We start from the raw sequence: 13,208 nt of genomic DNA, 5'->3' as shown, positions 1-13,208 counted from the left end.
GCCTTTACTTGTTCTGGTTTCCACCTCTCCACCTTTGCCTGTGCTATTCTCTGCCACCCTCTGTATGAATCAGCCCAGAGCAGAAGCCATTTCAATTCCAGTCTTCGCCCCGATCCCACAGCACTTTACTTCTGTGGCTCTGAAGCTGTCTTCCCTCTCTTCCTGGTGGTATAGTTATGTTCACGTAGAAACCTAATCTCCCTTAAACTGTAAGGGTTTTGAGGGCAAACACTGCCTCGACCTGTGGACCTCCCTTCCCTCATCCTTGCATGTAGTCTAGGGGCTGCATGAATTTTTGTTTCTTGAACTGGGCTTCATGGAGCCCCATGTCTTCTGGGGATGGTACCTGTTCTGGACTTGTTAAATGTTGTGTTTTCAATTGAGCTATGATTTTTTTTTAAAAAAAAGTTGATTTGGTCTAAATATTTTCATAGAGGAGAGCTTCAGAGTTAGAAAAATTGACACTTCCCATTGGATTTACTTTCTTTGAAGGGCTGACTCAAGTCTGAGAAACACAGCAATGTTTATTTGTTGAATGAATATTTATATGTTGAATCTGCAAATGAGTAAATCAATCAGGTGGTCAATTAGCCAAACACCCACTGCTTGAGGATTCTGCCAGGGTCCCTGAGCAGATGGACGGGTGTGGGACAAAATGTCAGAGGGTCTCATGTCAGCTATGACTCAGGGTTTCCCTCTGAGCTGGCTCTGAGCAGTAGAAATTCTTCTAATGAGGGGTTCTCGTCTTCAGAGACTAACCACCTTTTCACATCGAACCACAAGATGATTTTCCTTTCCGACAAAAGGCAACGTGATTTAAGAGTCACAGGCGGCGGACCAAAGCCACACCCCACCAGCATGACTTCAGAATGGGACTGTTTCCAGAAGACTTTCACTTAATAACCTCAAGTCCAGCTCTTTCCCCTGGCCTGCTCCTCTCCCCAGGGTTTTTTTCCCCACTTTTCTCTCTTTTTGTAAAAGATCATAGTGGTTTGCAACATAAAACCTGGAGCTTGCCTGGGTTCAAATCCCGGCTCTGTTATTTGTCAGCTATCCTGCCGGAGGCAAGTTACTTAACCTCCATCTACCTCCAATTCCCCTTCTGGAAAAACATGAAGATGATAACAGTAATAGTGGTATGATCGTTGTGAGGACTAAAAAGAATGAATACATATGTAAAGCACTGAAAACAGTACCTGGCACATAACGAGGGCTTATTAAATGCTGCCACTGCCAGTATTATGATGACTATGGCTATGATCATTAGCCTTTCAATGATCTGTGCTCTGATTTTAAATAATTTACCCTCCTGCAATGCAAGGAAATCCTGTTCTAGAGTTCTGCACTTGTGCATCTGAAAACATTGCTGGAGAGGTTACACAGTTTTCTTCCCCAACCTGATTTACTTTGTGGCAACAAATTTCTCCCCCAACTGGCTGACATTTTCGTGCTTAATTAGTTTTTAGATTTTTTCTTTTCCTGCTACTTTTAGTTCTGTTCTCTCTCTGTTTTTTTTTTTCCTCTCAGGGAAGCCATAACAAGTCATTCCTGCCCTTCCCTCATTGTTTTACCCGTTAGATTATTTAGGACTGTTTTCTACCCATTGCCATGGCTATTGCCCTTTCTCTTAATCCTCCCCTTATAAACTATTCCTTGAAGTCTCTTAATAGGCCTTGTTATGTGCTTTAGAACTCCCTCCAGGTTTTCGGTGTCTTTGTGTTAATGGGGTGTAAAAAATGTATTCAGTATTCCAGATGTTGCCTCACCCATCACACTGGTTCCAAGAGAGACCGGGGACCTCGTGCGTCATGAGGCAGCACCCAGCGTTGTCAGCTTCAAGTTACTCGGCCTTTCTGGTTGCCTCCTAAGACCGAGGCTCATTTGTAATCACCCCTGGCCTCTTTCAACATTACGCTTCCCGGCAGTGCTCTGCAACTGATTATCTGGGCTTCTAATTATTTTCCTCCAGATGTATTAAATCTCTTTCTCCCTCCCTAAGATGAACTACATTTTCTCACCCATATTGCCATTATATTGGGTGTGGTTTGAAGTTTTTGTATCCTTTGCCACTGGCAATTCAACCCAACTTAACTGTCTGAATATGTCACTAACACACCACCTACCCCTCCTTCTGTATCATTCTTTTCTCTGGGCCATTAAACACTTCCCTTCACAGCTGTTTAAGAAGGTGGCAGGGGGTCGTTGGGTGACAGGGAGAATGATCAGGAAGACCTGATTATAATGATTGTTGACTTTAGGCCATGCAACTTCTGTCCGGGACTACCTGTTACATAATACTTAGAAAAATTCCCTTGAGCCATTTGAGGCAAAAACATTTATTTTTATGTCGGCGATAGTACGCACATAGACAAAAGATTTCTGATGCTGTAGGGAAGTCAAATCTTATCGAATATAACAAATGATATACTAAATGAGCTTTTATTCCATGTATTATTAGATTTGGGGTGGCAGGACTTCACTGGTAGTAACTAAAAATTTACATAATTTTGAACCAAGTTAAAATTATGATATACTCTTAGGTGACCTCGTGCACGTGAGTCTGGCTTCCCCAACTAGATTGTAAGTGTAGCAAAGACAGGAATCTTACTTTACAGCTCTTTATACACCAATGTCTAGTATAGTTCTAAGCATAGTGTGGCTCAATAAATAGCATACTATGGTATGCTATATCTTATGTTTGTGTACTTAACAAAAATCAATAATGCCATAATTCATAAAGATAAGAATATTACTTTGTCTTACTTTCAGTGAACTCTACATTTTAAAACATCTCAGAGAATAAATAAATATACTTGCTATAAGTAACATAAATAAATTCTGTAATGTAAAAAGACACGAAACTAGAAAATTGATTAACTTGTCTACATTGTTTTATTACAAAAAGAATTCTCTCCAAAAATTTTTATTGCGGGTCTCTATTAAATATTGGCCCTTTCACTCCAGTGATATGAAGAAGAATTAGTAGGACTAAAATTTCATTCACCTGTGATTTTACGTATACTGTATTATGATTATAATTTGAACACTACCATTTTTAAAGGAATTAATATGATTACAGTGATAGCAAAAATGGACAGGAAAAAAATCTCTGCATTATATAGGTTGGAAAACTGGGCTGGACAAGTTCTCAAAACAAGTTTAAGGCAGAGTAAGGATGTGACTCCAATTCTCCACCATTCGGTTCAGGGTTTTTTTCTAACACTTGATGCTACCTCTCCAATATGGATTATTATACACTACCAAATGTCAAATGGATAGCGAGTGGGAAGCAGCTGCAGAGCACAGGGAGATCAGCTCGGTGCTCTGTGACCACCTAGAGGGGTGGGATAGGGAGGGTGGGAGGGAGATGCAAGAGGGAGGAGATACGGGGGTACATGTATATGTATAGCTGATTCACTTTGTTATACCGCAGAAACTAACACATCATTGTAAAGCAATTATACGCCAATAAAGATGTTAAAAAAAACCCATGGGTTATTACTCTTACCTTAACATTTATGCCAGGTTTTACATTCATGTCTATACCCTCACAAGAAATTTAAACTAAAACTTTTTTGAGCAGATAGGCAGAATTTTCCTTTTTATGATAGATAATCCAGTATCATTCCCACTATACTTAGAACATAAAATGCAATAGACACGTTACTGTATTTTCCCTTCTTAAACAGTTAAGCTGTTGTAGACTCATATTTTCCATGAGTAAAGTTAGAAAAATTTAAGTTACAGCCAGTCCAAAAATACGCCTTGGTTCTGAAAAAGAAAAATCATGTCACACAATGGTAAATACAATATTGGATCAATTCAATTCATTTCAATCCATGTATTCTGGATGCCTCCCAAAATAAGCCTCTTAGTAATTTGTCTTCTCTGAGTTGCTCTTCATAAAACTGATTGCTGCTTTGTGCTTTTCTCTAGATGGGTATTTATGTATAATACATAGTTCAGTTTCCGTCATTATTTTTCTTAGGTTCTCAGCTAAATGTTCCAAATAACGTATGCATTATTAGGAAAACATTAAAATTGTTATATATTGGCTCCTCCCACCTCCCCAACTAGTTTAGTGGCTCATAAATATGCTGGTTTAATACCTACTCACCAATTCTCTTGACTTCCTAAGATGTCTGTCATCCTGATGTGCTTATCTGTGGATTTTCAAATGGGTCTCTGTCCCTGGTTGGATCGATAATTATTGTCACAGAGACATCTCTACTTCCTAATAGTCTGAGACGTGTCAGTATTTTCCCATCAAAGATGAATTTAAATTATGTAGCTCATTATCACTGCCATTTTAGTCTTCCAATTTTTAATTTTTCTGATTTACTAATGGGCACATCAGAATTTATTTTCCTGAGTGTATATCATCCGTTTTCTATTCATAGCTAAGTGTTTGGACGAGCCCTAAGTGTTTGGAAAAGTCCCGTTTCCCTTAAAGAATTCCTTTTACTTTACAGGATGACTCACTATAAATTCCATTATTACCTAAGTGTCTAGACCCCTGGGAAGAAGGTTGGCTTCAGAATCTGAGTTAGTTTCCAGGAGCAAATCTCCTCTCCCTGAAGAAGACAACTGATTGAAGCAGGCTACGGGGCTGCACCAAAGGACTGACAGTTGTCCCCGGGAAAGCCTGATGGTCTGCAGCTTCATCCTAGACCTAACCCATTAGGTTAGGGTAGCATACTGGAAAGAGGCCTGAAGACCAAAGTCCTGTTGCCCACTCTTCCTGTTAGAACATCAGATGTGTCACTTCAGCAAGTCACCTTAATCTTGTAGGTCTAAATTTGTTCGTCTGAGAACAAAGGAACTGAAAAACTAAATTACCTCTGAGTTTTATTCAAGCTCTTGTAGGGTGGACGCAGCATAGGATAATTGAAACAAGTACCAGAGTACACTCCACTTCTTAGAAGCAAGATTTGTTTTTTCTTGGTGACCCAGTGAGCTGTGTAATGGATGGCATTTCCATTTTTGCTTTTGCCATCTGGAAGTTAGCTCCAAATATGCAGCCTTTCTCTACAACTCCGTGGTATGCCTGCAGTTTGCATATTAACCTTTGCCTTGATTTTAACTGGCTCTACCCTTCGTTTCCATTCGACAGTGTCCTTACTGCTCTGTATCTTATGTTTTATGTGTCTCTGCCAGGCACTTCGGAATGAAGCCTGATAGAAATATATGTAAAGAAATAAAGAAAGAGGAAAGATGTTGGAGTCAGGTGTGCTGGATTCAGTCTGTCACTGACTAGCTTGTGACCTCAGATAAACCCTCCTGAGTTTCGGTTTCTTCACTGGCAATATGGGCAAATCCTTTCAAAGTTTCCGGAAGAATTAGGTGAGAAAACTTAGCTAAAGTGCCTGGTACAGAGGAAGCAAACATCAAATATCAATTTCCCTTTTTTCCCCTTTCTTCCCCGCTGCCCAGCTTTACTGAGATATAATTGACAATCAAAAATTGTAAGCAATTATACTCCAATAAAGATGTTAACTTAAAAAAAAATTGTAAGGTGGGACTTCCCTGGTGGTCCAGTGGCAAAGAATCCGCCTTCCAATGCAGGGGACGCGGGTTTGATCCCTGGTCGGGGAACTAAGATCCCACATGCCGCGGAGCATCTAAGCCCGCGCACCACAACTACTGAGCTCGGGTGCCTCAACCAGAGAGTCTGCATGCCGCAAACTACAGAGCCGTCGTGCTCTGGAAGCTGGGCGCCACAACTACAGAGCCCACGCACCCTGGAACCTGCGCGTCACAACTAGAGAGAAGCCTGCGAGCCGCAGCTAAGACCCGATGTGGCCAAAAATAAATAAATAAATCTTAAAAAAAAATTGTAAGGTTTACAGCCTGATGGTTCACTATACATAGACATTGTGAAATATTAACCACTGCCAAACCAATCAACATATCCATCACTTCACATCTTTGCTAGTTTCCAGTTTTTTCTTTGTGGTGAGAACATCCAAGATCTAGCCTTTTAGCAAATTTCAAGTACACAATATAATACTGTCAACTATAGCCACACTGCTGTTCACTATCTCTCCAGAACTTATTATCTTCTTTTTGCCCTTTCTTGATTTAGCCCTGAAATGAATTAGCAAGTCCTAATCGACAGTTCTAAGTTCTGGGCAGGGTCCTCTGTGTCACCAGCATCTCCATTTCTAGGATCGACACCGTCCACACCGGTCTGGATACAGTGAGAGTTCTAATTCCCTAAGTTCCAACTCCCTCCATCTCTCTATGTCTGCTACTAGGAATTAAATTATAAGGGAGCCTGGGAGTTGAAAGGCACTGATTTCATACAATGCTTCCCGCAAACGAAACACAATTTGGTGGTCAAAATCAGGAATCAGGCATCAGGGGACCATTTCTGATTTTGCTTCTGAGCTGGTCATCACACAGTATTTGAAATTCCCACATCAGTTATAAAATGGAGCCAAGTACATTTGCTGTTTATGAACCCTACAGGGATGTGTGATAGATCTGCAAATTGCTTTAGAGCTCGTAGGTGAAAGGTGCTATAAACTTAAATCACTTATGTGGGGAAACACACTCAGGATAGGGCACTTGGAGTAACCTGGTTTCTTTCTGAAGCGTAAGCAAACACCCCTGAGGCTCATGGGAGGAGGTTCTTCTGTGAGTGGAGCTCTTGAATGCCTGTGGATGACAGTGCTATCACATCCACAATCAATATTTTCATCCATAAATAACAAGTATTAAGTGCGCATAAGGCGCTCTGCAAAGAAGCAAATGGCCACATATTTCCTGAGTCCAGTGGAAAAGGTTAATCTCATTTTTAAAAGAGATTTGAGAGAATACATTGATCTGATATCCTTTCCTTTTAAATCTTCAGAATAGAGAATCTGCAGACCTGAAAATCTTTTTCAACAAGTTTTAATTATGACACCCTTAATTCTTATGAATACGTCTAGTTGGTTCTGAAAAAATTATTTTTCATTACAGCCCCTCAATCAATATCTTTGCTTCTTTTCATAAAGAAATGCTCAGAAAACCCAAGGAGAGCATATAAACGCTAGGAGAATAAAGGTTTTGGGGGCAACCTGACAGGAAGGAGCCTTGCTTCTTTCTTACACTGGTATGATGGTCATGACCTCTCTGGAAGGAGGTCCCCAGTTTGCAAAAGACCAACTAACCAAACCACTCATCTATGTAGGTTAAACAGTGATAGAAGATGTAGCAATTGGGATGCCCTCCTTTCCTGGGAGATGGGGGCGAACACTTGAGATCTAAAAGTCACCAAAACTAAGCTAAAGAAACTCCCAATCCTATTAATTATGAGTAAATAAATAGATGAATGAATAAGGTACACCTCACTGGATGATTTCTTTCAGTTACGTCCGAATTCAGTAAACAATTTTGATAATCTATCGTGTCCCAGATCCTGGGGTAGGTGCTAAGCAATTTCAAAGTGCTTGATGATTTCTCACCCAATGGGCAAGAATTTGCCAACATTTAAGACAAGCCTCAAGCTGCGCTGGGATGCCTGGAGGTTTGGAGGGTTGAGGTAAGCACGTTCATGGGATGAAAACTCTTCTGTTGCAGGTTCTCCTGGAAAATTCCAATTGCCGGTTGCTCTGATGGGGACAACACTTTCTTAACGTGTCTGCTGACAATCACTGACTTTTCTCTAAGGGACCTCTCTCTGGGACGTTAACCAGAGGGAAAAGCAGAGGATGCTGAGAGACACAAGCCTCGGCTCCTTCCCCTTAGGGACTGATTGGAACTTCATATATTTCACCATACAGTGCATCTTCCAGAGGTGCGCTACCAGAGGTTCACGGGCTGGAAAGCTCCCCCTTTACCTGTTCTGTAGCCAGTGCTGTTCAGATAGACAGCAAAAGTCCGCGGCTCGTGCACTGCCTGCCAGGGGGGCGAGGAGCAGTTCTCATTGTTGGTGTAGGTGTTGTGGTTGTGCACGTACTTGCCCGTGAGCATAGACGAGCGGGACGGGCAGCACATGGGCGTCGTCACGAAGGCGTTGGTGAAGGTGGCCCCCTCGCGCTCCATAATCTTTCTGGTTTTGTTCATGACTTGCAGGGACCCTGGAAGGCACAATGCCAGCGTTGTTAGCAGACAGCACCGCGCGATCACCCACCGATGTCACATCACTCAGGGGCTCTGTTCCCCCTGCCTTGTTGATTTCTCTGCCTTAGCCTGAAGGAGTCTATCATTTGACGAGCTCTCGTTTCTAGAACAAAATGCAACGTTTGGGATTCTGCCATCTCAAATATTTTGCAGAATAAAAACACATTTCAGCTTCTCCCCTCCTTGATCACAAAGGAAAAAGAAAAGCAGGTTTATCTGATCACTAAAGCTAGAATTTTAGAGACGGAGCAGATTCCAAGGCCAGCAGCCCTTTGAAGATTATCAGAGAGCATCAAAACAGAGCATCAAACTCCTAGCCCACCACACTCGCACCATGCCACAGACATTGCAGAGATGACGAGATAGAATGTTTTCATCGTATGAAATAAAAGAGGGGAGAAGTTTTCCAATTAAGTAAAAGTCCTTCCAAAATGCCTGTTTTTTTTTAAACTGGGGTAAAGTTGCTTTACAATGCTGTGTTAGTTTCTGCTGTACAACGAAGTGAATCAACTATATGTCTACATGTATCCCCTCCCTCTTGACCTCCCTCCCACCCCCCCATCCCACCCATTTAGGTCACCATGGATCATTGAGTAGAGTTCCCTGTGCTGTACAGCAGGTTCCCACTAGCTATCGATTTGACACATGGTAGTGTATATATGTGGATCCGAATCTCCCAGTTCATCCCACCCCCCCTTCCTCCCCTGTGTCCACACGTCTGTTTTCTGTCTGTGTCTCTGTTCCTGTGCTGAAAATTGGTTCATGTGCACCATTTTTCTAGATTCCACATATATGCGTTAATATACGATATTTGTTTTTCTCTTTTTGACTAACTTCACTCTGTATGACAGACTCTAGGTCCCTCCATGTCGCTACAAATGACCCAGTTTCATTCCTTTTTATGGCTGAATAATACTCCATGGTATATATGTGCCACATCTTCTTTATCCATTCATCTGTCGATGGACATTTAGGTAGCTTCCATGTCCTGGCTATCGTAAATACTGCTGCAATGAACATTGGGGTGCATGTGTCTTTTTGAATTATGGTTTTCTCAGGGTATGTGCCCAGGAGTGGGATTGCTGGGTCATATGGTAGTTCTATTTTTAGTTTTTTAAGGAACCTCCATACTCTTCTCCATAGTGGCTGTATCAATTTACATTCCCACCGACAGTGCAAGAGGGTTCCCTATTCTCCACACCCTCTCTAGCATTTATTGTTTGTAGATTTTTTGATGACGACCATTCTGACCGGTGTGAGGTGATACCTCATTGTAGTTTTGGTTTGCAAAATGCCTGTGTTTAATTAAAAAAAGATCTTCAATGTAAGTTCGTATCCTCTAGCAAACTCACCACATACCTGCCAGTTTTTCTACCAGGATAGTACGACCAGTTTATATTTTCACCTGTTTCCACGTCATTTTAAAAGATGGGTTGTTTGTTTGTGAAAGAGCTATGATTCTGTCACATTCAAAAGTATCTGCGTAGTAGTAAAGCGTGCCATTTGAACTGTAAAGCATGAAATTGTACATACGATTGCTGAGGAAGGGAAAAAAAACCTATTTCGATTATCCAGCCAAACATGGAAGCTGAAACCCATCCAAATACTGCAGGAAAAAAAAAGCTCAGGCCAGAATTCAATCGTCTTTTCAGGACCTGTCAAGAAATGCACTACAGAGCACTACAGCCAAGGCCATTGCATTTCAATCCTGGAGCCTCACATTTCCAACAGGTCCTACTTCTTCCAAAGAAAGGGAGAAAGTCTATGTAGCTTTCCAACAAGGAAGGAAATCGTAATGCAAACCAGGCAAGCATTCAGAGCAGAAGAGAAGCATGCAGCCATCCAAAAACCACAGTTTTTTTTCCACATACGAGCTCTTACCATTCACATGAAAACAGAAAAGATGGTTTCTAATTGGGTCTCCTTAGAGCTCCCTGAAATATGCTTCAGTTAGGAGGATTCCTAACTGCTTTTTCTCCCCTGGTTGTATTCAGAGGATCAAGCAACCTTTTTGCCATCAGTGGATAACATGTAGTGAGCACCCACTTCATGCTGAGCATTCATTCTATTGACCTCAGCTCTCTGGACTGATCCCCCAAAGTGTAGCATTAACAAAAGAAATGGAAAATTCTCTGCTGCCTCTGATCTTCAGCAGTAAACTAACCAGATGAGAATTTACATATGAAAATTGCTTAGGGACATCTGCAAAGCAAGGTAGACGTGAGTGTGGATATAGCAGTAGCAGGACCTATAAAGACAGCGGGGACCAGAGGCAATGTTTAATAAGAGCTCTGCCACAGGAGATGAGGACAAATGGGAGGAAAGGAGGAAGAAAAACATGGGATGGGCGAAGTGTATTGTGGGTAGCACGGGGAAGGTGGTATGCACGGTGCACTGGAGGTGGGAAGAAGTAAGTGGAGTGCTGAAAATGGCACGTGGATTTTCTGGAATGAAATCGAATATGAAGACTTCTCTTGATGAAATGGGTGGCAGATTTAGCCAATAGTTTGGAGGCTGGGCAGAGATATTTGGATTTGACAGAATAGACAAAATGACGGCAGAACAAGTTCTTTGTCAAAGGCATGAAGGACATGATAAGAAAGAAGTCTTTGAGAGGTGTTGCCATGGCAATGGAAATATGTGCATTGTTGGGTAGGTGGGGAATAGGCTGGCCCATCAAGGGTACGGCCAAAAGGCTGCTGAACCCACCCGGCCATGGGGTGGTAAGAACGTGAACTGGGCTGTGCCTTTAAAATAGAAGGACTCTTAAGATGCAGACCCAGGAGATGTTGCAATGCATCAGAAGGCTGTGAGTTGACTCACAGTTTTCAGCCCGGGAAGAAAACTGGTAAAGTAATGGTTTCACTGTTACTCAAGAAGTAACTAACAAGAAATATGTCCTACAGAAGATCAAAGAAGTGCATTTTAGAAATGTTGTGTTTTATATTTGTGTTGGTTGATCACACAGGGGGAAAGAGCCTGGAGAAAATACATGAAATGAGACGCAGGAGTGGGGAGAGAGTTCGAGGTTGATGCCAAAGTCCACTCCCTTATTACTCTTTCCTCTTTAGAAAACCGCAGTGATTACTTACGGTAATAGCTTGAATTTTGGGAAAACTCAGCAAACACTGTTGATCAATTTTTATTGCCTAATAGTCTTTTTATGTCAAAGAATGACTTCTCAGAGTTCCCTTATGAGCCTAGCTGGACTCAAATTTAAAAAAAAAAAAAAAAAATGCAGCTGGAGGCCATCCTCCAAGGTCCCGAATCACAAAGCTGCAACCTCCAGTTTACAGACTTATTTGGACCGCAGCACAGGATGGGAGGTGAAAATCTGATCTAAGGTCAAATAATCTACAAACTGGGGACTAAAACTCAGCCCCTTGCTTCATAATTGCCCCAGCCAGGACTCTCCTCTCATTCTAAATATCTCTCTTTTCTTCATTGACTGAGCTGGTTGTACCAAGGAACTAAAAAATCCCTCCAAATGCTCTGCTTCCAACCGGCCCACACGTCAAAGGGAACAACGAAGACATTTGGTCCCTGCAGGTACTGTGACCACGGTAGCACCACGGGCGGGGTTCCCGGATGTGAGGTTCTTGAATGTGGCTTCACGTTTCTCAGTAAGGAGAAGGTTCTGAGACAAGGCTTCTCCAACGTTAAAAATCACCTGGAGCCCATGTTAAATCCTAGACTTCTGGGTCCACCCTGAGATGCTGATTTAAGTAAGACCCGGGAAGGACCAGAGAATTTGCATTTCTAACAAGCTCCCTGAGGATGCTGGCGCGGCCCCTCCCCACTCCTGGAGACCTATTCGAGGCCAGACACGGAACCAGCGAAGCCTCGAGCTGGAAGAGACTTTAGTGGGTGCTTCATTTTAAGTGATCTAAGTGGCTCAGACCGCTTCCGAGGCTGTAAGGTGGGCAGAGCGGAAGAGGAAACACCGATTTCATGCTTTTACTCTCACGGATTTTCTACTTTACGCCCACTTCTAAGTGCTTCCCGTGTAGCAACTCATCGAACCCGGACAATAGGCTTCCATACGGGTGTTTCTATTTATTATTCTCACATCAAGGATGATAAAGCTGAGGAGCAGAAGGGTTAAACAACGTGCTTAGGGCCACACAGACCCTAAGCAGTAGAGCCTGGATGCAAAGGCGGGCAGTCTGCTCAGGGACCACGCTCTTAAGCTGCGTCTAGGCTGAGTCCCAGCTGTGACCCTGACGTTCTCAAGACTGAGACACAGAAATGATGTCTGCTTGGAGTCAGGATATGTCTCATTTTCTGTAATATCATATCTTGCTTCATCCGGCCTCTTAGGGGAGATGATAACAGACACTGAAGCCTGTCTCCTGCCCTCTTAGGGGCTGAAGTGATTAAGGTAGCTCGAGCCCAGGTCGAGGTGAGTGGGCTGCAGGCGTGTCTGTCTTCAGAAGCCGACAGTCACACTGGTGTTCACTGCTGCCTCTGATCTCGGATTCCCTGCGTAGACACAGATGATGGAGCACAGGAATCATATACCTCTTCCCTCTGCCGCGTCACTGCACTCCAACAAGGTAAGCGAAAAACTCCTTCTTCTCTTCTATGGCTGTGCAATGATTCATGTTAGCCAACAACACTGCCTCATCCTGCTTCTACAACCACTACGATTGCACCATTGATATTTCATCAGGAAACTACCAAACACCATTCTGCAAAAAGCAACTCATCATTATGCATCTCCAGCTGGGGAGCAGTGGCTGGGACCATGTCTTGTACTATCGCTGGAAGGACTCAGTTTTGTTTTAAGCTGAAGCTCCCCACTTCTTTGGGTTTCAGGCCTTTGGTGCCTAAAATGCAAATCGTGTTGATTCTTAGTTAGCGGAACAATTAGTTCATAGGAATGACATGAAGCTTAAGGCTAAAGAATTATACCAAGATTCCCACAGCAGGGCTTAGGAGGGTGAGCACGAGAAGAGAGAGCCCTGGATGTGGACTTGGGGGGAAACACCTGGGTGTTTGTCACAGATGAGCTTGAACTTGAACAAGCCCTTTACCCTCTTTTTTCTCAGATGTAAAATGCAGCTAATAATAGCTCCTCAGACTAGTTAGCAGGGCTG

The 13,208-nt window shown here is 42.6% G+C and overlaps 1 protein-coding gene across 7 annotated transcripts in view; it reads right to left on the bottom strand.

Moving 5' to 3' along the window:
* Nucleotides 1-13,208, bottom strand: part of SULF1 (sulfatase 1) — a 162,582-nt gene that overhangs the window by 51,171 nt on the left and 98,203 nt on the right. For all 7 annotated transcript variants that reach the window (XM_004274944.3, XM_049700459.1, XM_033437540.2 and 4 more), the window contains one exon: nt 7,827-8,066. In XM_004274944.3, the coding sequence (XP_004274992.1) occupies nt 7,827-8,066 (240 nt within the window). The remainder of the gene's footprint in view (nt 1-7,826; nt 8,067-13,208) is intronic.

Source organism: Orcinus orca, chromosome 17 (genome assembly GCF_937001465.1).
Source record: "Orcinus orca chromosome 17, mOrcOrc1.1, whole genome shotgun sequence".
Taxonomy (NCBI): domain Eukaryota; kingdom Metazoa; phylum Chordata; class Mammalia; order Artiodactyla; family Delphinidae; genus Orcinus; species Orcinus orca.
The sequence above is the reverse complement of the archived record's forward strand: the minus strand, read 5'-3'. Positions and strand labels throughout refer to the sequence as shown.